This window comes from Athene cunicularia (genome assembly GCF_003259725.1).
Source record: "Athene cunicularia isolate RWA chromosome 6 unlocalized genomic scaffold, athCun1 chr6_part1, whole genome shotgun sequence".
Taxonomy (NCBI): Eukaryota; Metazoa; Chordata; class Aves; order Strigiformes; family Strigidae; genus Athene; species Athene cunicularia.
Window position 1 is genome coordinate 13771391 of NW_020799105.1, and position 25007 is coordinate 13796397.

At 41.0% G+C, this 25007-nt stretch overlaps 1 protein-coding gene across 1 annotated transcript in view; it reads left to right on the forward strand.

The window, feature by feature from the left end:
- SORCS3 (sortilin related VPS10 domain containing receptor 3) overlaps positions 1-25007 on the forward strand; it is a 209817-nt gene that overhangs the window by 83749 nt on the left and 101061 nt on the right. The window contains exon 5 of the mRNA XM_026851516.1: positions 17041-17114. Coding sequence (XP_026707317.1) covers positions 17041-17114 — 74 coding nt within the window. The remainder of the gene's footprint in view (positions 1-17040; positions 17115-25007) is intronic.

Genomic DNA, 25007 nt, shown 5'->3' on the forward strand with positions numbered 1-25007 from the left:
AGCAGCTTTCATTACTGTCGGTGATTCAGGCAGCTGAGATCTGTTGGAAATCTGCTTGACAGGGACTATTCTTTCTCTCTGTGAAATGGTGGCATTAATTAGTGTTTGCACATTGCCTTGATAATACAAGGCCTCACTGATTGGAAGTATTTCACATTATGATGGCAGTGGGCTACTTAAGACGATACTTTCATCTTTAATGTCCTCAAAGATGGATGAATGGGATGGGATAGACTGGTGTCCTTGAGGCAACCAGCTGGATGGATGATGCTGAGGGGTGAAGGTACAGTCATTCCCCCCTATCAAGCACCTGCACATGCCTGTTTATTGCATCAGCAGCAGCCAAGAACTGAGACAGTCTGAGAGGGTGCTTTGCATAATCTGAGAAAAATGTTCGTACTTGGTAAGTGGGCTATGTTGAACCATCCAGGGATGGTTCTTTAGGAAGTGTACAGTCCTGATCCTGACACAATCTTGGTGTAGTTGGCAGTGCTGAGCACCATAGTCTTTGTTGTCTTCTGTTGCGGGAATTGAGGATGTGCAGGTCCCAGTCAGGTCATCAGATCCTACAGGCTAGACCACACAGAGTGTCTGTGACTCTCTTTCAGTGGGGTCTGTTGTTGTGATGGCAATAACTGTATGGTGCTTTCCTGCTGGGCATGTCACATCTGTTTAGCAGGATATTGTTATTAGATCTTATCTCTATCAGTGTATTATCAAAATCTTTTTATACAGCTGAGATGTGTATATGAGAGCCAAAGAAAGAGAAACTCCAGAAAAGGAGCGGGCAGGAGCTGACATTTCCTCTCCACCACTCTTCAGTGAAGCATAACTAGATTTTGTAAATCCCAGGATGCCCTGGTGATTTTTGCATCATGTGGTTCTTAGTAGGTCCCTTCATGCCATGACCAGGAGGAATCATCTGGTTTAGCCATCAGTGCCCGTGTTACCACAGTCTTGTCCTAGTCACTGTCATGCAAAGGGTATTGAAATGGCTCAGAAGTCACAGCTTGATGGTTGCCAATACAGAAGCACAGTCAACACAGCAGTGAGAGAGACTGAAGGGAAATTGAAGCAGAGGTGAAGTAAGCTATGCAAGGTTAGCCAGCCAACCAGTGACAGACCTGCAACGTTACCGAGACTTCTAAGTCATGGTCTGTTTTCCTTTCCACTGGCCCAGATGGCCCTACAGAAATGTTACAGGAGTTCCTCTTCTTGCAACCTTGTCTCTCCCCACAGGCTTCAGTCTGTGGCAGAACTTCCAGTGTGGTTGGTGTGGGGATCCCGTGTGGGAATTTTGCATCGGCAAGTGCTGTAGTTATAGATGTGCCACAGGGTGGAGATGGCCCTTCATTTATATTGTAGCACAGCAGTATACTAAAAAGCTCATACATTTAATTACAAATAATTTAGTGGCTATTGAGTGGAACAGATTTCTGTAATACTGGAAGCTGGTATGTGGCCCTAGGTTTTTTTTTCACATTGCCCTCTGCAAATAGGTGGAGACAGACAGCGAGAAACCTTTTTGTCTCACTGCAAACCATCCCTGCCTCCAGTGCTTGGTTTCAGTGGGGAAATGGACCATGTTCTGATCTAACAGCACACCTCAGCTGATTTACAGAAGATGTGTGCAGTCACAGATGCAGCAGCTGAAATTCAGTGTGGGTCCATTGATTTTAGCAGGGAAATGGTGATTTATATCACTGGAGTGTCTGGCCTGATAACATGTTTGCTATTCTGTTTCCTCAAGAAAACAAGATAGATGTAGTTTACTCCTTCCAGTATACAGGGTTTTCTTCCTTAAAATCTACCTACTGAGAGGTGCAGATTCCCCGGGTTTATCTGCCTGTGTGCAAGCTCTCGCTTGCGTTAAGGCAACTATTTGTTTCCATTGTCCAACCTTGACATACAAAATCTCACCTCTTTTTTTTTTTTAAATTTATTTTTCCTTCTTTTTTTTTTTCTTTTCTTTTTTCCTTCTGAAAGAAACTACATGTAATCAATATTATTCTGTGAAATAAAGGTGTAAGAGGAACAGCTGTAAATCCTTTGTCCCCACAGTAAGAACAGAAGATTCAAATTTCCCGTACAGTCAATGGTAACCCAGTATGTGTTTCAGGTTTTCATGCTCATTACTTCAGTGGTAAAAAAGGAGGCCAGTGCCTGGATTTTCTGGTCTAGTACCTCAGAACTAGCAATCCCAAGCTTTTAGAAGTCATGAATTGGTCCTTTGAAAGTCATGAGTTTGGCAGAGAAAAAAATCAGGAAGGTGTTTGAATAATTTCACTTGTCCTGTCTTATATTTTTCTTGATGCTTCTGTGACTGAGGAGATGTTGCAAATCATGTTTTTTCAAATGCTTCCTCTTAAGTTATTAGAACTAGAAGCTTTACCTTTAAAAGGAAAAAAAAGGCATCAAAAAACCCAAGGTTTTCATAATCTCCTGATTCTAGCACTGTTTTGCTGCAGGGCATTTATACTTCTAAGAGATATCTTTATTCATCATTGCAAATGTGGCACATCTTTAGTTGCATTTTGCTGCTATTTCAAACTAGTGTTCCATACAGGTTGTCTGAGAGAAGGCTGGTGGCCTGTTTGTGTGGGGTGTATACACACTTGTGTTTGAATTTTTGCGGTAGAAGCCCCAGAACAGTTGTGTCAGTTGCAAGGAGTTCTTCCAGTGTAATAAAATTTTTTAGGTTTGTGTTCATTTGATTTTTATAGGACCATGGGTGGCTATAAAATGAAAGTTAGGGCATGATATAGTAGAATTTTGTCACATCTGAAGTATTGTGTATATGATAAAAGGAGAAGCTGACACACCAAAATGAAGGGTGATATTTTTGAGTGAAGGACAATTGATAAAACAAACAACAAAACTTAAAGCTTTGTAGAAAATCCTTAGGATTCTGTAGTGCAAAAGGAAGAAAACCTGATCCTTCTCACAGCCTTCTACTGTGGGCATTTCGTTTCTGCCAGAGGGTCAGTGATCATAAATCATCTGAATGTAGATTTGGTAGTATTTAATACTTGAAGTGTTGAAGAGATAACAGCACGTACAAATAACATGTTAGCAGAATATACTGTACCCAAGGGGGCTTTTCTGCCATATAGTAAGAGAGCAATAATGTCATCAGAAGTTTTGCTGCCAAAACAGGATTCTGGTTTTGTCCTCTGACTAACACAGTACTGGCTTCAGGGCAGTTGATTTCCTCAGAAAATGTGTATGCACACATACCCAACAGCATAAAATGTGACAAACCTGAAAGTTCTGCTGCAAAATTGAGCCTGATGTTCCCTAGCCAGATGATTTGTGTTTTTTCTCTAGTGACAGGATGGAGAAAGCTGCTTTATTCTTCCTCTGCGGCCTTCCCTTATCTTATGAATTATGCTGTACCTTGGCTGTGAACATTGGTTAACTTCAGGAATTAAAATTACAATATATCGTTTGATGACTTGTTGACTATAGCTGTTGCCTTGGGTCAGGTTTACTGATTGTTGTTGAGTTTTTGTGTGTGGTGGTTGGTTTTTTTTTTCCTCACCCTGCTTCATAAGGTGGCTTGAAGGTACCTTGAGTTTGAATTAAATATGATAAATAGCTTAAATATAGACACCACTGAATATATAGAAACCTAGAGAGCTCCTGAGAGAGGTTAGATAAGAGCGTCCTTTTTCCTGCATGATCTGCAATTGCAGATTCATTTATTCCAAATGTACAATTTTCCACTGTTTGATTGCAGGAACCGGATGATGGATGTATCAGAGATGACAGTGTAAATGGTGTCTGCCCGGCAGCCCTAGGGGATCCCTGAAACATGCGAGTTTCTCATTTGGTGATTTTTCTGGCAGTAATGCCTCAGTGCAGGGACAGTTTCTGCCACAACTGTCAAGCTAAATTGTTCCTGATGGTGGCTGACATTTACAATAATGCTGTTCATTTGGGTTCCTCCTGTAAACATCCGGATGCTACTTTTCATGCTGCTGTGTGGATGGTATCATCAGTCTCCCCTGCTCCTTTGGATCAGGATGAACTGAATCCCTGTGAAGTTCAGGGAGGACACAGTCTCCCGCGTTCTATGAGACCACTTGCTCTGCAGGATGAAGGAAAGGATATTCCCCTGGAGCTTTCCAGAGTTGAAACCCCTTCCTACATGTCATCTCTAGCTTGGCTGTGTGTGTCCATAGAGATAGTTGCCTGTGTAAGCAGGATCTGTGCTTTTCCCTTCAATGGTTGCTTGTTGTCACTGCATGGATTGCTGGGGAATCTGGCCAATGAGAAATTTGGCTAGCTAGAGCTGGACTGAATTACCTCACGTGATTTTGAGTGTTATAATTAGAGCGGTGCTGGAGAACATCTGTAAGCTAGCAGAGCCCCTGGTGGAGACCAGAGCTAGCTGAGGAGTAGGAGAGTAAGGGCTGAAAGGAACTGTGCATTTCTGTATTATATGTTCAAGCTCTTGGAAGCAAGTTTGCTTTGGCACTTGAGTCATCCAGTGAATCAAGATGTATGGGCCATTTAATCTTAAATTTTAGATCTCTGGATTTATTATACGACAGGATATGACAAGCATGTGGTAATAAGGATGACCTAAAAGAGTGAATTGTAGATGATGGTATAAGAGCTAGGGTGTTTGAATAGGAAATAATATTTGCTAAAGCTGCATCTTCAACACTATCAAAAGCTGAAGTTTTTTACCTTATTTTGTAATATTTTTACTCATGGAAATTACTTCACAGTCACAGTTGTGCTATGGGCAGCATCTGTATTCTCTTTTGGGGGACATAAGACTCCTGTTAAGTATGATGGGCCTTTCTTTGTGTTGGTTTGGTCCAGTATCTGGCCTTGGTCCCAGGCAGTATAACCCATAGGCTGTGTGTAGGGACCAGAATTGCCCAGAGAGTGATTCCTTCCAGTTTGGAACCTGTGCACTTCCTAAGCAGTGCCTATTCATCCACTATAGCTTCCCAGCAGCCTTTCGGGATGGCATCAGGGGCATATCCATGGCCAAAAGAGCTGGAAGTAGCATGGTGTGTGCATGCCTGCTTTAAGGCCCAAGAAGCAGAATCAGGCTAGAGTAAATCCAGTGAAAGGCCAATTGTGCCATCCTTCCTTACGGATCCTTATGGATCTCCTAACAGGTAGAGCTGAGAATATGGCCCTTTGGCCTCTTTGTAGACTACATTGCCATGAGAGGCAATAGACACAGTGATAAAATGGAGAGGAAATGATTAAAAATTAGTATTTGCAATGTTTGTATTGAACTGTTTTAGGAAATGTATTTAGGAAGGGTCTCTAAGGATTAGAAATGTCTGCCTCTGCCTTCTCATCCCTGCTAGCCTTCAAAGCTTCTCATTTCCATGGTGTTAACCCATTTACATACAGGTAGAGAGTTCTGTGCTTCCTTTTTGCAATCCCTGGAGAAATTCTGCACGTTCAACTCTTGGAAACTCTCTCCTCAGGTCACTTTTTTTTATTACCTTTTCTCAACCTCTGTTCAAGCTATCTGGCGCCTGTGATGCATTTCTTGGTGTGTGCATCTTTGCCTCAGACTCAGTGAAACCTCTGCCATGGAGAGCAAAGTGTTTAGCTGCTCTGAATGCACAGCACTGGCTCATGGACATGCTGGGCTGATGTGCTAATGCCACTGAGCAGAGCAAACCCTTCCAGCTTCACAGCTTTGTTACCGTACGTGCATGCAGAGAGGCTGCAACGGTCTGGCAGCAGAGGAGGATGGGATCAGAGCAGGATTAATTGGAACAGCCTGTATTTATTCAGTGCCCAGCCACAAGCTTCCTCAATCATGAGAATGTATATCTTTTTTACAGCTTAGTCTCTGCTCACCCTGAGTTTGGGTGCTTATAGGAAATGTGCTTGGCACAATGGGCCTGTGCAATGCTGCTTTCTCGCTTTTCCTGAGGATGACTAGAGCTACTTGTCAGCTTTTGAAATCTGTTAATATTCTGGCTGAGTTCCTCTCTTAGGAAAGATGTGAATTAGTGGTCACTAAACATTTGGCAGGAATCTCTTCTTTGTATTGTAAGTCCCTGATGGAACCCATGGCCTCAGGCTGAGGGAGCACCGTGTCCTCGTAGGTGAATGGGGTAGAAGAACGTGGACAATCTGTGAGAGTGCCCTTTGTGAAGAAAGAGTTACACACCACTGTGAAATGGGGTGCAGGTCTTAAACACCTGGGAATTTTGCTGCTTTTCAGCTGGCGAAATGAGAACTGTAATGGGGGAGGGTGGACACCTGCTCTCTGCTGGGGCTGGCCCCAAGTGGGAGCAGCTTTGCTTTACAGGGTTTTCATCTGAGCTACATTAGTTTCAGGTGTGTGTTCAGTGTCTATAGGGTAATGGGTCACATAACTTGTGAACTGTCTGGAATAATCTCCCTTGCCTGTGAAAATGCTATTGAATAAAAAAGTGAAGCTGAATTGGGTGGCAGGTGTGTGTGTTAAATAACATACAATTTAATCTGGAGCAAAATATGTTGCTTTAATTTTGCCAAAATGACATGTTCTGCTTGAGCCCAAATTAATATTTATTTCTTTCAAGACATGTGAAAATTTTTACATGAGCAACAATTACATCTCAGAATAAAATGCTGTTATGAATGCAGTTTCAAACCCTTTTCATTAATATCCACAGATACACTTTCAGAACTGTTGTTTTTACCACATAAAGAAATAACTCAGCAAAATCTTATATGAATTTGGAAGGTGTTTTGGTGATGTGTAATCTATAAAAAAAACTCCTCTTCTATTATATCCTGCTCTGCATAATACAGAGGTTACCCTATAGGTAGTGCCACAGGGTTCATAAAGGAGAAGAAGAGGAAGAGCCAAGCATGTGCTTGTAGCTTTATGTCCCACTCTGCCTAGTATCTGAGCCTCTCCTGCTTTACCAATTGTAGTCTTCTGCTCAATAAACATGAAAGATTGGTCTGTAATAGCAACGGATGTACTCAGACGCTTGCACTGTAATTAAAAGCATATATCACACAATAAAGCACATTTGAATGAAAAATCTACCCATTACACATGTGGTTCCCATTTATTTCCCCTTATTGTTAAACTTTTGGAGTATAAGCATTGATAGAGTGTAAGAAGGGGCTTCTAAAGGGCTGCGGTGTGGATTCCCCAGGAGCAAACAGGATTTTCCTCTTGGGCTGAGAGGGTGCAGAGCTCCTTGGTGCAGGCTGACCTGCATGGCTCCACTGGCTGTGGTTGGTGGATCCAGTTAGCACAGACCTTGTATCAAAAACTGCCTAATGATTTTTAAACTGAGAAGCAGCTGAGTAAAGGGATCAGCCTTGCTTAGAGGGAGAGAAGTCAGCAGCCCTTAGAGCTGATTCAGTCTTTTGTCACTGTTAAAGAGCTGATCCTAGGGAAAAAGGGAGTGAAGCAGCAGCTGGGGACAACAGGAGCAGCCTGCAACCCTCCTCTGCCTCTGGCTGAGCCTATTGGATGCCAGTGGAAGAAATACTGGCAAAGGTACCTCCTGGTGCACCTTGTAGACCCTGGCAGCCCGAGGAAGTTCTGCCACCTCCATCCCATTCTGATCTCTTCACAGTCCCATTACTACCCCTCCCTTCCCCGTTCTGCATCCTTGCCCCTTTCTGTGTCTGGTCTCACTCTCTGCTCTTCCCATTGATGTGGGAAACTGTCCCCCTGCATGGCACATTGCTTGCCTTGTCTGTTATGTCTCAGTCTGTTCTCACACTCTGGAAGTAGGATTTTTTGGTTTCTGGGGTTTTTCCCCTTTTATGTCCTTAGTTTTCAGTAAGGCTTGTTAACAAAACACTCATCAGAAGGGGATCAGTGGCAACTTTAGCCCTCCCCCAGACTCCAGAACTGATTTTGAAGTGGTTAAAATGTCATGAAGAAAGGAATAATCAAGCAATCGAAAAAGTTAGCCTTCTCTCAAAATGGCATTTCTATTTATAGTACCTTTTGCAAGTTGCTAAAGCTAAATTATTTAGAAATGATTGAAATGTGTTTTGACTGACCGAAGTGAACATATTTTTTCCCCAGATTTTCAGTTTAAGAAAAAAAAATCTTAAAGTAATACTTTTCAACTCTGTTCTGAGCCACTCCAGCATTTCTGGAGGTGGGGAGCGAGTAGGAAAAAGAGAGACTGTTCTTCACCCAGGACTGGAACATGCCTTAACTTCTTTAGCGAAGTCTTTATGTCACTGCTCCTGTTCCAGCTGTATCTGGACTTCTTGTTTCGCTACAAACCAGTCAAGCAGTAGAAACAAAAAAGATATGCTGTGATCTCAGCAGAAATGTAATTTTTTTTTTTTTTTTGGGCTGAGTACACTCAATACAAATTAGGCTTAAGAGAAACGGAAATGTGAAGGTTTTTGAGTGGACTTTTTTTCACCAGTTTAATCCACTTTCCTCTTTTTCTTGGACATGAAATGGAGAAGCAGAGAGGAAAGTCTTGCTTTGAGCATCAGGTTTCAGCAAACTGCAGTGCTGTGAGTGGACCTATCAGGTGAAAGCATTTTTTCTAACTGTAAAACCATGAAACATGCTACCAGTGCCTTGTCTTAACCTGCCTGGTTTCTTTAGAAGTCAGGTCTGGGCTGAGCTATACAATTACAAGATAAAAGTCAAACATTTCCAAAGTTTTTGGGCTTTGTGTAGAAGATCCCTGACCAGTTTCTTATAATACTGGAGTGGAGTCTGAGTTTCTTTTGTCTGAAGACCTACTTTTGCCAGCCAGTATGTGAAATATTTCAGTATTAGATTTTAAAGTGCAAAGAGAACTTCCCAGTTTCTGATACTTTTTTTTTTTTTTTTTTTAACTCTGTATGAGACAGATGATGGAAATGTATTTAGTATTTAACTTCCGTCTAGACCAGTTTCTCATCAGAACAGTCTGTTTCCAGTGCCTCTTCTACCATACAACATCTGTAGGGAAATGAGCAGCTCTGGTGAGTCTCAGACATGCAACAGTCTGTGGACACGTTCTCTTTCCATGCCCAAGACAATCTGGCTGTACCAAGCTAGAGAAGAACATTGGGCTGTAATGAGGTCTCTTGATGCAGCCTTTAATCACCTGGAAAGGAAATCAAAGCAGAGAGATAAACCGGCCCATTTGTTTTCATTACAATTACTAGTTTTTACAACTCTCTGTAAACAAAGCCCATAAATATGGTGCTGGTAGACTTCTTTCTCCTAAGCTCAGCTCCACCAGCTGTTACACAAACCTTTTGGCCTGAGAAGCAGGATTTATTTTTAGGTTCTTTATTGTGGAGCTGTCAAGGATGACTTACTTGAATTGTGATTTCCAGCAGCTTGTGGCAAGAGAAGAGCGTGAGAAGCTCTTTTTTCCCTTCTCTAAAGGTCCAGAAGCACCTTCAAGCTTCAGATCTTGGTTCCTCTGGAACCCTAGTAAAGCAAGGTGGCAAGGACAGATACAGATATTTCCCTGGGAGGAGGTGGAAGTAACAACAACAGATGATGTCATTGTTCTTGAGTTGGTCATCAGCTTTAAGGTGACGTTAGCTCTTGTGTCCCCACTGACTTTCACTAAGGCCCAGACTGAGGGGAATGGTCAAAGAGAGGAATCAGAGGAAAGCCCTGAATCTTTCCTTGAGTACGGATTTTCTTAATATGAGTAATAAAGCCCGTTTCATGACAAGGGTTGCCCCTGACCTGGTTTCAGCCAGTCAACTGAAGCATGTTAAACCTGAGTCCTGTCCCTATTACACTGCAAGTAACATGTCCTGACTCACATGAGAACCTGAGAAAGGGGGCTGCATAGCTCCCACAGCTTAAACATTTTACTGGTGTTGTGAAAGTGAGATGTATTCACCTGTCCTCAAAAAAGGAAGGATGGAAGATAGGCAAGGAAGGTAAGATGGAAGGTGTGATACAGAAGTAGGGCGTGTTATTGTAGTAATAACTTCTGTCTTCAGGGCTATACCAAATCTATCCTGTCTGTCTTCTTACCTAATTCTTCTCAATTCTGTCATCTTTCTTTTATTGCTCTGCTCTGATGAGGCTTCTCAGTCTGGTCTGCCCATAAAGACACATCATGCCTGAGGTGCCTGAAGGCAACTAATGGCTGCTGGATTATTGTGGGCGGTCTGCACAAGTGGATTTAGCATGTTGGGCTATGAGAAGGAGGAAAACCACAATTTTATGACATCTCAAATGGAAAAATTAGTAAGAGGAAATGACTTCTGTGTTGTGGGTATTGGTTGGAAATATTTGGGTCAGTCTTGGCTGTTTTGGGAGTTTACTCTCCCAACTTTGATTCCTTGTTGATTTGGGGATCTGATTACTGTTTGTATAAATGAAGAGTTTTAGGTAGATAGTGTCTCAGGGATTCAGATGGAGCTGAAGGAAGAAGACACCATTTTCAAATGATGAAACAGTAAAACAAAAAAAAAAGAAAAGATGCTTTGGCAGCTTGGAATTTCTTGCTAAATTCAACAAGTGGAGAGCATGGTGACTAGATGGATCTGAGTGTCAGGAGCAGTCTTACAGTGGTTGAGTAGGGGTGTTTTATTTTAGAGTTAAAGAAATATAGGAGAACAGGGAGAAATGTAATTGTTACATCCTTTCACTTGCTGAAGCAGTTCTCTCCTGTGATAGACTCCCTTGTTTGGTTGGGGCTTTTTTTGCTAAATAAGGGCAACCTTATTGAATTCCTCCTATGTCTAATTTTAGGTGTGGAAAAAAGATCTTTCTTTGCAGTGGGTGAAGTGAGGGCTATCCATTTATTGTGTACTAAATATTATTTCAAGATGTCCAAATATGTTTCTCCTGCAGTACTCGGCTGCTTAATGTGCCTTTATAGAAAACATTGGTGTTATCATCTCCTGAAATATTTTCACTGCAACTTTAATTTCTTGCGTAATGGCTCTTTTCTTCTATGCGATGGCTCATCTCTGGCAGTTGTCAGACATGACTTCTCTGTGGTGTATTCTCAAGGCTAAGAGGTACTGTGAGTTTTTCCTTCAGTTCATGTTCATTTTCCTTTTAGGAATGAACTTTCTGACATGTTAATTTTGGCATCTTCTTCTCCTTTTGTAATTTCATCTGTAACATACAAGTGTAGAGAAAATACACACCTTGTAATTTTTTGAGTGGTTTACAATTTTTTTTCCAGTTTCTGAGCCTCTAATTTTTTTCCAGTGATCATGGTCACTTGCCCTCTGTAGAGAAAATTTAATACCCTGCAGCAGACTTTTTTTTTCTGAGTTACTCTTTGCAGACTGATTGCATGCAGTCCAATTTCCTACAGAAATGTTGACCTAATTTTATTTTTCTTCTGTCCCAGTTTGATTTTTTTGGCAGGAACCCTCCACACATCTTGTAGATTTTTCCCACCAGCTCTGGCTGAGGCGTTAGTTTGCTTTTGTGCTTTTCTGGGATCAGAGCCATCTTTTCATGTAAGCAATCCAAGCTACCACTTGGGATCATGCTCTTCTGAGGACATGGCAGGCCAGGCTAGTCTGTCCCTTCTCTTCCATCGTGTTGCCATGTGTCAGCTGCTGCCCAGTAATTACCACAAGCTGACTCTCACCCTGCTGGATTAATATGAATACATCTTTCCATCATCAGCTGGATGTATTGTCTGGGGAAAGTATAATTTTGTGTGTAATAAATGAATTGTTCCTTTAAGTACATGTAGTCCAGCTGTTCTTCCTCACTTTATCTGACACAATTATTTGCATTCCCGGGTTGGCTGGCAGACAGGAAACTTTTGAGATTCTCACCAGATGTTTGCTCAGGCCAATAGACCTGATTTCATAGCAACAAAGAGTATTTGATTTTATTTGGATATAAGCTTTTTATGTATGTTCCTGATGCCTGATTCTTCTGTGTTTGAGCATGAAAGTCTATAAACATCAAAGCTCTCTTGAATTTCTTTAGTCTGTGGTCTATGCTTCTCAATCTATCCATGACATCATCAGTGTGCTTCTTGCTGTGGTGAAGTGTAACAAGCATATTGTATGCTTGGTCTTTCTTCAGCTCTCCTTGAATCTTCAGTCTTCTGCCTGCTCCACCCCAAGATGACCAAGCAGGTCAACCTGGAGACAGGGAACCCGACATGAAATCCATCTCAGCTAAATCATCTATCTATGGTGGGGTTATCTCCTTCTGCACTAGTCACTGTGGACTTTCTTTAGTGTCTATGGAGAGAAATGGAGGCTTTTAAGGCATAAAAAATAAGCAATTATAGAAGTGTATCTTAGAATGGGAACTGTGCTCTAGAAGCACCTGTTTTAAGCCTGTTTCTTGCCTGTCTAAAAATAAGCCTTGGTGACTAGCTCGGACATGGATGACTAACATCAGGGGGTTGAGTCTCTTCCTGTGGTTTCCATGTTTTTCCTTCATTGCTTGCTCTTCTCTCCTTAAGTGGAATTTAAGCAGGCCAGTTTATCACACTGCTCCAGTTCTAGGAAGCTTGACTTCTTCAGTAAAATAATCCTGTTGTATTTTTTTGCTAGCTCTCATTGGGAAAAATAAACAAAATACCCAAAACAAATTACCCCAGCCCCAAGATCATCCAAGTAAACGAGCAGGATATGTTACCCTGAGAGTTTGTACTGGAGAATTGCAACATCATGGAGACATTTTTCATATGTGACACTGTGCATGCATGTATGTGTGTGTAACTCCTTCCTTTCCAGCTCTGTACTTTTGATTGTGTTTCTGGCACGTTGCACATGTTCATGGCATAGAATCTAACACCAGGGATAAAAGTCCCTCTTTAAGGGGCTCACTGCTTATCTTGGAAAAAATGCTGGTATTAAATAAAATGTTTCAAATGTCTTAGAGTTTTAAGAAGCAGCATTCTGCCTGTGGTATGTAATAGTCTTGTGAATCAGACTTGTGCTGAGCAAGACAAGCATGAGTTAATATTCCGGCCTATGGTGAAATAAAGTTGTGTATCACTTGAGCTGCCAAGGTCTTTCCTCACACAGATTGTGTGTTCTTGGTAAAACACAGGACTGTGTTGGTGGATGTGATATGTCTGGTGCTACAATCCTTGAGTGTGGAGTATTGTGATGCTGTTTAGATAAACATTTACTGTTTACCTTCTTGATGGTATGGCCTTTTCTTTTTTTGATGGTAGGTCTAACTAGGCTCATGAACATAGACAGATTTTCCCCAGTGCTCAGTACCCATTCTTAAAGACTGTACCTGTATTGCTGAGCTGGGCTGATCTTAAAGCCAGGTGTGAAAGCAGAGCTGCTCTTGGATCCTGCTAGTATGGCTAGGGAATAGTATTTCAGGTAAATACTTCAGGTGCTTCATCAGGTCTGAGAGTGCATTTAAAGGTATATTTATTTGACATACAGTGCTGACCCCTTCATCTTTCTGAATTCCATCTACCCTGTGGCAGTGTTGCATGTGTCTGCAGGCAAGCAGAAATTTTAGAGTCATGCCTAGTAAAAAACTCTGTTGTCTGATGCAAGGGTGGGTGAAATTCATAAGTGTTATTCAGGTGGTCTCAGTAGGGAATTTGAACATCATGTGTTTGTTCTCAAAAGCACCTCAGCTTTCAGGAGGCTGCTCTTGTCCACTCAAATAGGTGCAGAGGTTGCTGGGATTGGACAAGTGCTGTGACTGTGTTTAATGAGATGCCTCTGTGCAGGATTCTGCGTTCGTTTTTTGTTAGAAAATGAATTTTGTCACCCTTGCCTTGAACCAGAATTTTGTCTTTCTGTTTTGGGTCCCACTTCTGAATTGCTCCTTAGTCAAGTCACTCTTTAGATGCATTGAGGCACAAGACCAGCCCATACAGACATAAAGACCCATAACAGTCTTAATTTTTCATTCATCAGAGCAGGTTAAATAACACAGGAGGTTGCAGAAAGGGCATACCCTCACAGTACACCTTCATGGTACACTGAAGTCCATCTCTCTTGAGCCAGTGTGTTGGAGTGCTCTGGGAGGTGGAAGTGCCAGAGATTACTCATCACTAAAGAGCCAGAGCAAAGCTTTAAACAAGGAAAATCTTGGCACCAAACAGACCTGATTTCTTTCCATTGCTTAGTATTCAGCCTTAGGACAAATTAATCTCTATTGAAATCTACTATACTTACTACTAAATTTGTTGTCTCTACTAAAAGCATCTCTTGTCCCATGAAGGGAAATGAACAGAAACTGTGTGTGTATATGTATGTGTGTGTGTATATATATATATATATATATATATTCAATTTTAATGCATACTAGAAAACTCTTTATTGTATGTTTTATTTAGTAATTCAACATTAATCTTTACATTTACATCTGTAAATAATACTGTGAAAGTAAACTGGGTCAGAGAGACCTTTCAGAAATTTATTCTGCCATACAGCTTTAAGACTCAATCATCTGGTTAAAATTCAACGTGGATGCTTAGAATAAGTAGGTGAATAAATAAAAGTTCTTCAGATGAATAATATTCTCCTTATCTCTTTATCTAGATCACCTAAAGGCTACAAGTTCAATTTAATCCTTCTACCACCAGTCAGCCTGAGCTTTAGCAGAAAGAAGGGAGAAACAATACTCAGTAACTGGTCTCAGGTTTTTAACTTGATCAGGGGAAGGATGAGTAGTTAGAGGTTGTGCTTCATTCCACTGAGCTACTACTGATGTGCAGCTCCAAAAGAAAAGGAAATGCTAGGGGCAAAAGATAAAAGAGAATCTAAGGAAATGGATGTATTTTGCTAATCCTTTTCTCTCAAGGTGAGGATGGTTAATCTGTTGAAGAATACAATAAAAATGCTAGTCCCACTTGCTTGTGAACATGAGTTAACTGAGGCTAAGCTGCCTAAAGCTCGTGATTTGTATAGTGCCGTGGCTCAATCTGCAAGTCAGGAAAGGGAAAGAATAGCCAAGTTGTTTGATGAAACTGATGTAACTCAGTCTGCATGCAGAAGTCCTTGTGTCTATAAAACCATGTCAAATGACTCAAGGAATATTTTTGGCAGGCACCATGCTAAAGTCAAGGCAAAGTAGTAGCACTTTTGACTGTTAGAGTGTGGATTTTCAATTATTGTTCCTAAAAATCCAGGTAGTTATCTTAATATCGATGTTGACTTCATAAGCCTATCCTCAAATTTGGAGAAGGAGTTTTCCTGGTTCCTTTAATTTAAAAAAAAAAAAAAAAAAAAAGAATAGATCAATGCTTTATTTTGTATCTGTGGAGAATTCCTTTTGGGGCAGAGTATTCTCTACAGTATTTTTTTAGACTGTGATTGGGATTGGTTTATCAGAAAAGCAGAGGAAGCCCAGATAATGTGGGCTTTTTTAGTGAAGTATCTTACCTAGTAACAGTGCCAAAGAAATACTGCCAAATCGTAATATTCAGATTGTGTCTTATGTCCTGCAGGACACGGGGCAGAAAATCTTTCCTAATATTTCTTACCATGAGCCCAGTGATGTTGGTTGGAGTGAAGTCTACATAACTGGAGCCAATTATGACATGAAGATTGGAGGATGTCTGCTTCCATCTCTTTTCCCCTGATGTTCTCTTCACTGGCAGCTTGAGCTGTCACTGGCAGAAACTGGACTTCCTGTTGGCATAAAAGCAAAGGACTGATTCTTTTGTCTTTGCACATACCAGTTGTATTAGATACTTGATGGGGTCTGAATTTCAGTTTTTGTTTTGCTAGCTATACAGTCGTTTGATTGTGTAGTTGAGTACATATGTAGTAAGAATTAATCATCTGCCTCAGGCTTTGGACACTGCTCGAAGAGCTCTTTGTAAATTGTCCTATGGCCCACCTCTGATGAGGCTGCTGGATCACTGTGGTCAAAGAGACTGCCCCATTGAAGAAACTTTAATTTTTGGTGCGAGCACATATAGTTTATCTTCCCAGTCACACTTTGCCATCTGTCATAGCTGTGCCACAGTACACATCAGTAGCTTGTGAACCTTTCTAATCTGAACACGGACCTACCTCTGATTTGTAATTCCAGTTACTCAAAATCAAATCAAATGCAGAACATTTACTCAAATGATACCATTTTCCCATTAAGGACCTAAACTTGGATATTACAAACATTTAATTTTTTTCACGTTTGCTATTTACTATCTTAGCCTGCAATCAATGCTTATTTTATTAGACAGAATTTATTTTAGATGAAATTTATTTGAAATCCTGTTCATAACACTGCCTGATATTTATTTCTCTATGATCTAGTTGTAAAGCAGAGTAGTTATTTCTCAAAGTGTATTTTTTTCCTGAAAAAAAAAAACCTTGCTCAAAGTTGGAGAAAAGGAGCTTACATATGCTTTGATTGTGAGCGGATTGTGGGTAATAAACTAATTGAATGGAGAACAGTGTTTGTGGTACTAAGCAGAGTATGTATGAAGCAAAGGAATGTCTGAGACTTAGTGTGGAGCTGCATGGAAGTTTGGTTACATTACAGTTGCACCATTTGTTAACCAGAAAGACTCAAAGCAATCATTAGATTGAAAATTTGGCTTTCAAGAAGAGCCACTTCACTATCTTTAATGTTTAACTAATGAGCAGATTGATTTCTAACTTACTTCAAAATTTAGACCTTCTTCTGAACATAGAAGTTGTAAATTAGAAGCAATTTTCTTTCCCACACAGAAGAGCTGTAATCCACATCATAAAAATGAATCGCAGCATGACCTTGAGTATAGAGTCACTACCTACCACATCATAGTCATGTTATCTAATCTAATTTTCCTCTCATTCTGTTTAATGTGAGGAATTTACATATCATCAATCACCTGCTTCCCGTTGGGCTGAAAAAGCCAGGACACTGCCAGCTTTGTCCTATGGCAGTCTAAATGAAGATGTTGACAACTGAAATCAGAAAGCACAAAAATGTTTGAAAAGGTTTTGGAAAAGCCTACCTGCTTTTGAGTCTCAGGAGCTCAGTCTAGGTTAATGTGAGGGGAGGAGATTGCCGCCTTAGCCTTCCCTGGGAGCAAGGCTAATCAGTAATTGTGCAGGACAATCCATGCCTGTTCTTTAATTTTATTACTTCATTTAGCAGCAGTCCTTATTCTTCTTCCTCAAATTTTATACTTCCTCTCTGTCTTTCAGCTGTACAGCTCCATGGATTTTGGAAGAAAATGGCAGCTCATGCAGGAGCGGGTCACTCCGAACAGGTTTTACTGGTGAGTTATGCCCTCAGGCCTTGCTTGCTTTGGGCAGGTCATGATGGGGGAGAAGGGCATCTAACCCGAAGGGATTGATGGCTTTACCTGGACATTAAGTATATGTTTGGTTTTGGTCATCATCAACGTTATATACTTAGTCCATAGCACAGATCTTGCAGCGCTGTTGTCTCCACGTTTCTGTCTCCTTTTTGTCTGATAACAGCCGTGTCTTGTACAGACAAGTACAAGTTTTTTGATAATTGCAAAACTTCTACTTCTTTGTTATATACGTACTTATCACAAACTGCTCGTTGCTTCAGTGACAAAGTTATGATCATTAGACCTCCTATTTTTCAACCCTTCTGAGAGGTACTTTAGACTACAACACAGTCTTTGTGCAGAGCCAGCCACTCTGACCAGTATCGTTATGCAACCACTGGGAGAAAGGATGATTCAGACTCTGCTTTGAATCACTCCTGAGGAGCCAGTTTCTTTCTACTGACTGGTGAGAGCCCAGGATTTGCGAACAGTTTGCTAAAAATCTGCTTTGTGACTATCTTCCCTGCTATTTCCCAAGTGTCAGCCTCCAAAATTGGGAGAGTGTCTTAAAAGCAGATGATTAAACAAATTTAGTTCCTGTCTCCAGGGTCCTCCATTTCATATGCCACTTTTTCAAACTTCTTTCCAACATGTGAAGGCCCAAGAATTTACTTTAGAGAGAAAGAGAAAACCCAGCAATATTCTTCTGTTGTTGAATCTAGGATAAGGGGCTCAAATCAGATTCTCAGCACTGTACTGATGACATGCCAGATGATGGTGTGTGTGTGTGAAGGTATGTGTGTGAATGTGTATAAGTGCTGATTTACAGGATCTGCGAATAGTTAAGTGCCTGGTCCCTAATGCCAAAAAAGATTATAATATTCAGGAACCATAGACTCTTATTTTTGAATGGTTAAAAATAAAAAGGACTTGGCTGACTTAAGAATTGACTCCCAATTGCAAAACATTATGCATATATTTTAGAGTTAAATTCCCATAGAAATTCTTATGCATCATTAAAAGTACATGGAATCCAGACCCCAAACATCGATAGATTGGATTTGCAGTATATCCATACCTTGCAGTGGAGATAGGCACCTCATGGGATTTTCAAATTGTCTAGGTTCTTCTGCAGATGTCACTTAACAGCTTTAGACTTCCACATTTATAACATGGCTTTTTGGGACCAAGTCTGGAAATTTCCCTTAAGTGTCTTGGTTTTTGGACACTGTAAGAAGCTTTTTGGATATCAAGGAAAGGAAGTTGTAAGGCTCTTATGTCACATAGACCTTCAAAATGTATTGAAGATCTAGAACCTTGTCTGACCATGTTACCGTTTCACATTTCCATAGTGAAGGAAAGGTGGTTTTGTTCTCCTGGTGGCAGGTGGTTAATTGACCCGACTATCCAAAATCTTTTGATTTCATGACAAAGATGAGTGTAGATCCTCTCCAGGCATATTGTTCTGTGGAGTAGAATAGCTGGTCCTATGGGATAAGTGTACCCTACCCTTCTAATATCTCAGATGAGCTTAGGGGAGAGGTTTTCTTGGAGGATAAAGTGCAAGGGCTGAATTGAGTTGGGAACAAAGCAGAATCTCTTTTTAAAGGATAGTCTGTGTTGTAGTTTATTTTCTACTTTCATATAATAACGGTTAATGAAACTTGCCTGTTTGTCCATTTGACACCCAAACCTGTATATTCTTTTCCACAATCTACCTCATTTTTCATACAGTCTTTTGGCTGCACAGTTTGAATGCTGTATTTTAACACTGCATTATATAATGCCTCTGTTTCAAGTGTCTCTTCCTCCTAGAAAATTTATGTCTTCTATCATTAAAACATGTATGGAATAGACCTAGAAATCTTTATTCTACTCAGAAACAGTAGAATCCCATTGACGATGAACTTTCCAAGAGAGTGAATTAGTTTTTTCCCAGAGTGAGAGAGATTTGAACAAATTTGTAGTGCAAGGGTCAGAGGTGTTGGAATTTTAGAACATAATAACTCCCCTTAGCTGTCTTATTTCTTTTTTTTCCTTCCTTTCTTTCTTTTTAAAGCTGCAAACTGTGATGGCTCATAAGGTCTGGCTTGTAAGATGTGTACAGAAAGAAATGCAAAGAGAACACTTTAGCCTTGGGAATTCAGTGATTTCTTTTTATTAGGCTGTGAAAGAGGGAGAAAGTGGGTATAGCTGTAAGTTTGAGGGACATGAGCCACTACTCTGTGGAATTTATCAGCCTATCAAATACTAAATTATCCAACCTCTTAATTAACACTTTAAGGAAAGGTGAGATAATGATAGGGAGATGCCAAAATCAGAGATAAGATACTCGTTAGTGTTGCTCTGCATTGTTTATTATTTAGGGGCTCTGGTAAGCATCCTTCATCAAATGGGACAATCTTCATCTGATTTGAATAGAGCTGGCTTTATCTGGGGCAGCCTTTGTCAAATGTTTTTTGCCTTCGAAGCTTGACTTTCATCTCTCAGGCTGCCGTGAATGGGCTTGTGAAGACTATAATCTTCATCTGGTTCATGGGATCAGTCAGCCTGACAGGGAGAGGTCTTATTTTTCTCTCTGAGACCTTTCCAAATAATAATATCTTCCCTGAGAGAGCTCAGATATAGAGAGTTTAAGACCAGGAGAAAATTACGACTGCATCAGAACTCGTGAGGTTGGGATGGGAATTTTCACTAGCAGAGTAAGCAAGACCTCTCTGTTAGTCATGGACACATAAGTCAGTCTGTGCATTTTGCTGGAGCTCCAGCATGAAGCATCTGTGATGGCTTCCCACTGGTCAAAAACAAAGTCCCAAGCTCCAATCCTGATCTGTTGCTTTGTGTCCTGCCTCTTGCCTTCAACAACTCTCCTTAGTCCCAAATGTTAATAATCACTGAGTTGTAGTTTTGTGTTCTTATCCCATATGGATGTCACATGTCCTGCAGTTATAGGACATCTCTCATCAGTTCCTTCAGCCAGCTCAAAGTTTGTGCCTGAGCTGAGATTCACCTCTGGGCCATGCATAGTTATAAAAACTAGGATTTGAGATCTTTGCTTCTGTAGTAGTGATTCACTTGTTAGATACACCCACTGATGGCAGTGGCAGAGCTTGAACAGAATGTGTTACTTGATGTGAGTACAGGCATCCAAATTTGGCTCCCACGTGCCTTGGCCTCAGAGATTTTAATAACTTAGGATCCTGTAAGGCTGGAAATAGGAGCTTACGCTAATGTGATACAGAAATTCCCAGATCACTCATCACTCTGAAATTACTCAAGATAACTGGAAGCAGCATGGGTGCAAAGTTTGTTAAAGACTTACTCAGTGTTCTTTTCTTTTAAAACACATTTCTGCGGCTCCTTTTGAGCCCTGTTTATTTTCTCTCACTGTAACTTAGACACCTGTGCTGTCATGTGGAGGGATATAAAAAAGACAGTCCATATTTTGTACTGTAGAAATGTTGGGGAAGTTTCCTCGTCTGTAAAACACATGGTGTGTACTGTGCTGATTAAATACTGTCTCTGTTCAGATAAGAACTCAAAGTACTTGAATTGTCCTGAAGTTGCTTTACTGCCTGTCTTTTCCTGTGGTGGGACAACAGGACTAAGCAGGTGGGCAGGACAGTTTTGTTAGCAGAGCATTCACCAAGCCTTGTTCAGCACTTTACTGGACCACAACTTTTCCATGTTATCTTGGGTGACTCAAGCTGGCTTTGCCTTGTTACCCCTAGGTAAGATTAGGATAGAAGAGCATTTCTTTTCCTTGTTGGGTGTAGTGGGTGAAGTACCAGGTTCTACAGCAGTCGATTAAGAGCACTGAAGGGCTCTAGAGAGTTAAAAGATGTTTTAGTGGCATATGAAGTCCTTTTATAATCTTATGGTTTAATTCTTTAAAATATGGAGTTCTACAAGGTGACCTACATTTTCTGGCTAATCAGCTAAATGACTGTGAATATCATCCCCCGTCCATCTGTCTTTGGAGACCCTGTCTGTGTTTGCTGAGCGGACACAGGGATCACCATTCTGTGCAGAGGACAGAGCTATATTCCTTGGGACACCCACCCCCTTTCTTAGGGTCTCCCCAGGCAGCACTTTGCTGGAGGACTCATTCATGCTTCTTGCCTCCCATCACCATCATCACTGGGGAACATGAAGTCGTGAATGTGAGACTGTTTTCCTTTTTTTTTTTTTTTTTCCTGGTACATCTAGGCATTTACCCTTCTTTCTCTATCTGGGACTTTGGTGTGATTCTGTCAAAGCCTGGGAGTGGGAAAGTGGGGAAAACCCATTTGTGTGGAAGGAGGAGAAATCTGCACAGCATTTCTGATGGCTACTGGGATATTTGGAGCACTGAAATCAGTGCCCAGGATGAACCTAGTCAGTAAAAGACATTGAAATACACGCTAATGATGAAAGCTGGGCAGAAAATGCCAACAAGGCAGGGGGAGAGAGACAGTAGTAGTAGGAAAATAGGACATACACTAGCCTGGCTTCAAGGAGCAGTGTTTGTATCCACAAATAGGAAAATGTGGTGTAACAAGCAGTTCTCGAATACACTGCCGATTTCCTCACTTAGTCTGTCCAGAATTTTATTTTTTTCTCTTTCTATGATAACTGACTAGATTTCTGGTTGTTGTGGTATCCACGAATGCCAGCCACAATTGTTTTGAACTCCAGGGATTAGAAATCGGGAGAATATAACAGGCCATGCTTTCACTGGGAGAAGGGAAAAGATTGTACATTCATTTAGGCTGTGCTTTGTAGTTATGGGTTTCTGTCTCAGTTGTTTGAGACATGAGCCAGCAAATTTTGCCTCTTGAGAGTAAGGTTTTCAGTCCTTTTTGTCATGATTTTGGATGGGAACAGTGATAAAATTTAGCCAGTGTATTTCTGTTTATTTGCAGCTTGAATTTCATGAAGGCTCTAGCAAAGGCTTGTTTGGATATCTGAGAGTAATGTAGCAGAAGATAAGGGATTTACCTCAATGTTTCTAAAGGTTATGATCTGGGTTTGGATCTGCAGTTGGGCAGAGGTTTGTGTCTGTTTTTATTTCCTCATCTCTGTGACAGCACTGATATTTCCTAATCCCAGTGCCAATTTGAGTCCACACAGACTGTTTCAGCAGCAGTTCCAGAAGTGACCTTTGAATACAGCTAAGGTTACCTTTACTTTTGACTAGTTTGCCAGCAATGAAATGGTTAGTCAAATATGTGCCTGTCTCTCTTGTAAATCCCACTAATCATTAACTACCAGATGGTGTCATTGCATAGTGCTGGGGAAACATCGCCTGATTTTTTACAGCCAAGTTTAGTGTTAAGAAAACAGAGTCTTGTAAATGTCAAATTGACTATTAAGTAATTCTGCATTAGAGTTTTTCAGAATTAAAATCATACCATATATGGAGCTGTGGATAAAAGCAGTAATTCCAGTTTGGCAGCCATGGATAACACCACCTATAGCATCATTGAGGCTATTCATGCAGATCGTGCTTGAAGAACTGAACAGGGACTATTACTGGAGGCTCCCGTGGGCTAATGACTCATTTACCTGTGTTAAGGGACTTGCACCCCATGCCCTGTGGGTGAGAACACCTGGGAAAGATTTTTCTCCCAGGGGGTAATGATAACATAAATCTGGAATGCATTACTGAAGCCACTGTGATTATGAACTGTACTAGGACGAGGACAAAATTTTCAAACTCTAGCCTCCGGCTCTCTAGTAAGAGTTCAGGAGAGATGTGACCTTCTTGGCACTTATTGAAAGATTTCCTTGCAAGGTCACATTAGTTAAAGATCAAAACACCGTGGGAATAAGAAGACCAATTTTATTTTCCTTTTCACTAAAAGATGGGCAAGTGGGGGAACTGTGAGATTAGGGGTTTTATTGTTATTTTGTGTGCCTACAGTTAATGCAATTGACACTATAGATATTTAATGTTTCCAAACATTAGGTTGTAGTTGACCAACTTGTTATTACACAGTAACTCAGTGGCAGAGTTAGAAGTGGAACCTGGATATGTAGAGCTGGATACTTTTTATTGGCTGTATTAGTGTTTATTTTTGTTGAAAAAGTTTCAAGTTAATAAAGATACTTTAAAAATAATGGCAACGTTATCAAAATGTTTCTCTCAAAAAAATAAAGTAACGTTTGACATTTTTTGATGTTTTCTAAAATGATTTTAAAATTTGAGTAAAATATTTAACAATATATGAGCTTTTGAAATTAAAGTAGGGAAGGAGCACAGTCTGAATCAAAGTGTCTGGATAAAGCCAACATAGAGGAATCCTGACTCCTATTCCCATCTTGATTTTTTTGTGATGTAGAACAGATATTGGTCCCTAAAGCCAAGTGAGATGTTCAGTATGCTTATAATCTACTTCATAACTGTGATCAGTAGCTTACAGGAGTGATCAACCAAGTCTGAGAAACCTTTGTAAGTTTTATATTTTGGTTTTGACCATGAGCATGTTTTTTTCCTAAACTTAATTGTATCCTGTTTTTCAACTACAGATTGCTAAGTGTTCTTTCAGGGACATTGTGATACATTTCATGGATATCTAAGAGTGTAAAATCCTAAATTAATCTAAGAACAGGAAAATCCTTGACTTTCTGTCTCTGGGAAACCCTGCAGGATTGTTTATAGAGGCTGCATAGACCCCACCTGTTCTGTTTGTGCCCACAGTTAGTGTAATGTTCAGGCTACCATTCCCATTTCAGATCACAGTCCATGTTTTTTTAAACTAATTTGAAAGATACACAAATAGTTGGATCTGGGAAAGCATCTTTGTAGAAGGTGAAAAGAAAACCCTAGTAAAATACCGGAGGAATATTACAGCATGTTTTCTAGTTTACCTGGAACTAAAAGCAAAGACATTTGGGTTTCTGGTGTGTATTTACAGAGAGACCTGGACAGGCTGGAGCCATGGGCTGAGCCCAACTGGGGGAGTTTCCATAAGGGCAAATGCCGGGGGCTGCCCTTGGGCCACAACAACCCCCAGCAGCGCTACAGGCTTGGGGAGGAGTGGCTGGAGAGCTGCCAGTCAGAGAGGGACCTGGGGGGTGATTGACAGCTGGCTGAACAGGAGCCAGCAGTGTGCCCAGGGGGCCAAGAAGGCCAATGGCATCCTGGCTTGTGTCAGCAATCGCGTGGCCAGCAGGGACAGGGAAGGGATCTCACCCCTGTACTCAGCACTGGTGAGGCTGCCCCTCGATTCCTGTGTTCAGTTTTGGGCCCCTCACTACAAAAAGGACATTGAATGACTCGAGCGTGTCCAGAGAAGGGCAACGGAGCTGGTGCAGGGTCTGGAGCACAAGTCGTACGGGGAGCGGCTGAGGGAACTGGGGGTGTTTAGTCTGGAGAAGAGGAGGCTGAGGGGAGACCTCATCGCCCCCTACAGCTACCTGAAAGGAGGGTGCAGAGAGCTGGGGATGAGTCTCTTTAACCAAGTAACAAGGGATAGGACAAGAGGTAATGGCCTCAAATTACACCAGGGAAGGTTTAGACTGGATATTAGGAAGCATTTCTTTCCAGAAGGGGTTGTTGGGCATTGGAATGGGCTGCCCAGGGAGGTGGTGGAGTCCCCATCCCTGGAGGGGTTTAAGAGTAGAGTCGACATAGCGCTTAGGGATATGGTGTGGTTGGGAACTGTCAATGTTAGGTTAATGGTTGGACTTGGATGATCTTCAAGGTCTTTTCCAACCTAGACAATTCTGTGATTCTGTAATTTATGCTGATTAATGACTTCATTTTACAAAGGAAATCTGACACAACCAGTCTCTTGTACTGTGAATGTAAGGTCTAAATAGTAGCTGATGCATTGGAAGAACTCCTAAAGGCTATTAGTTGCCTGACTTTGCTGTTGTGTGGTGCTC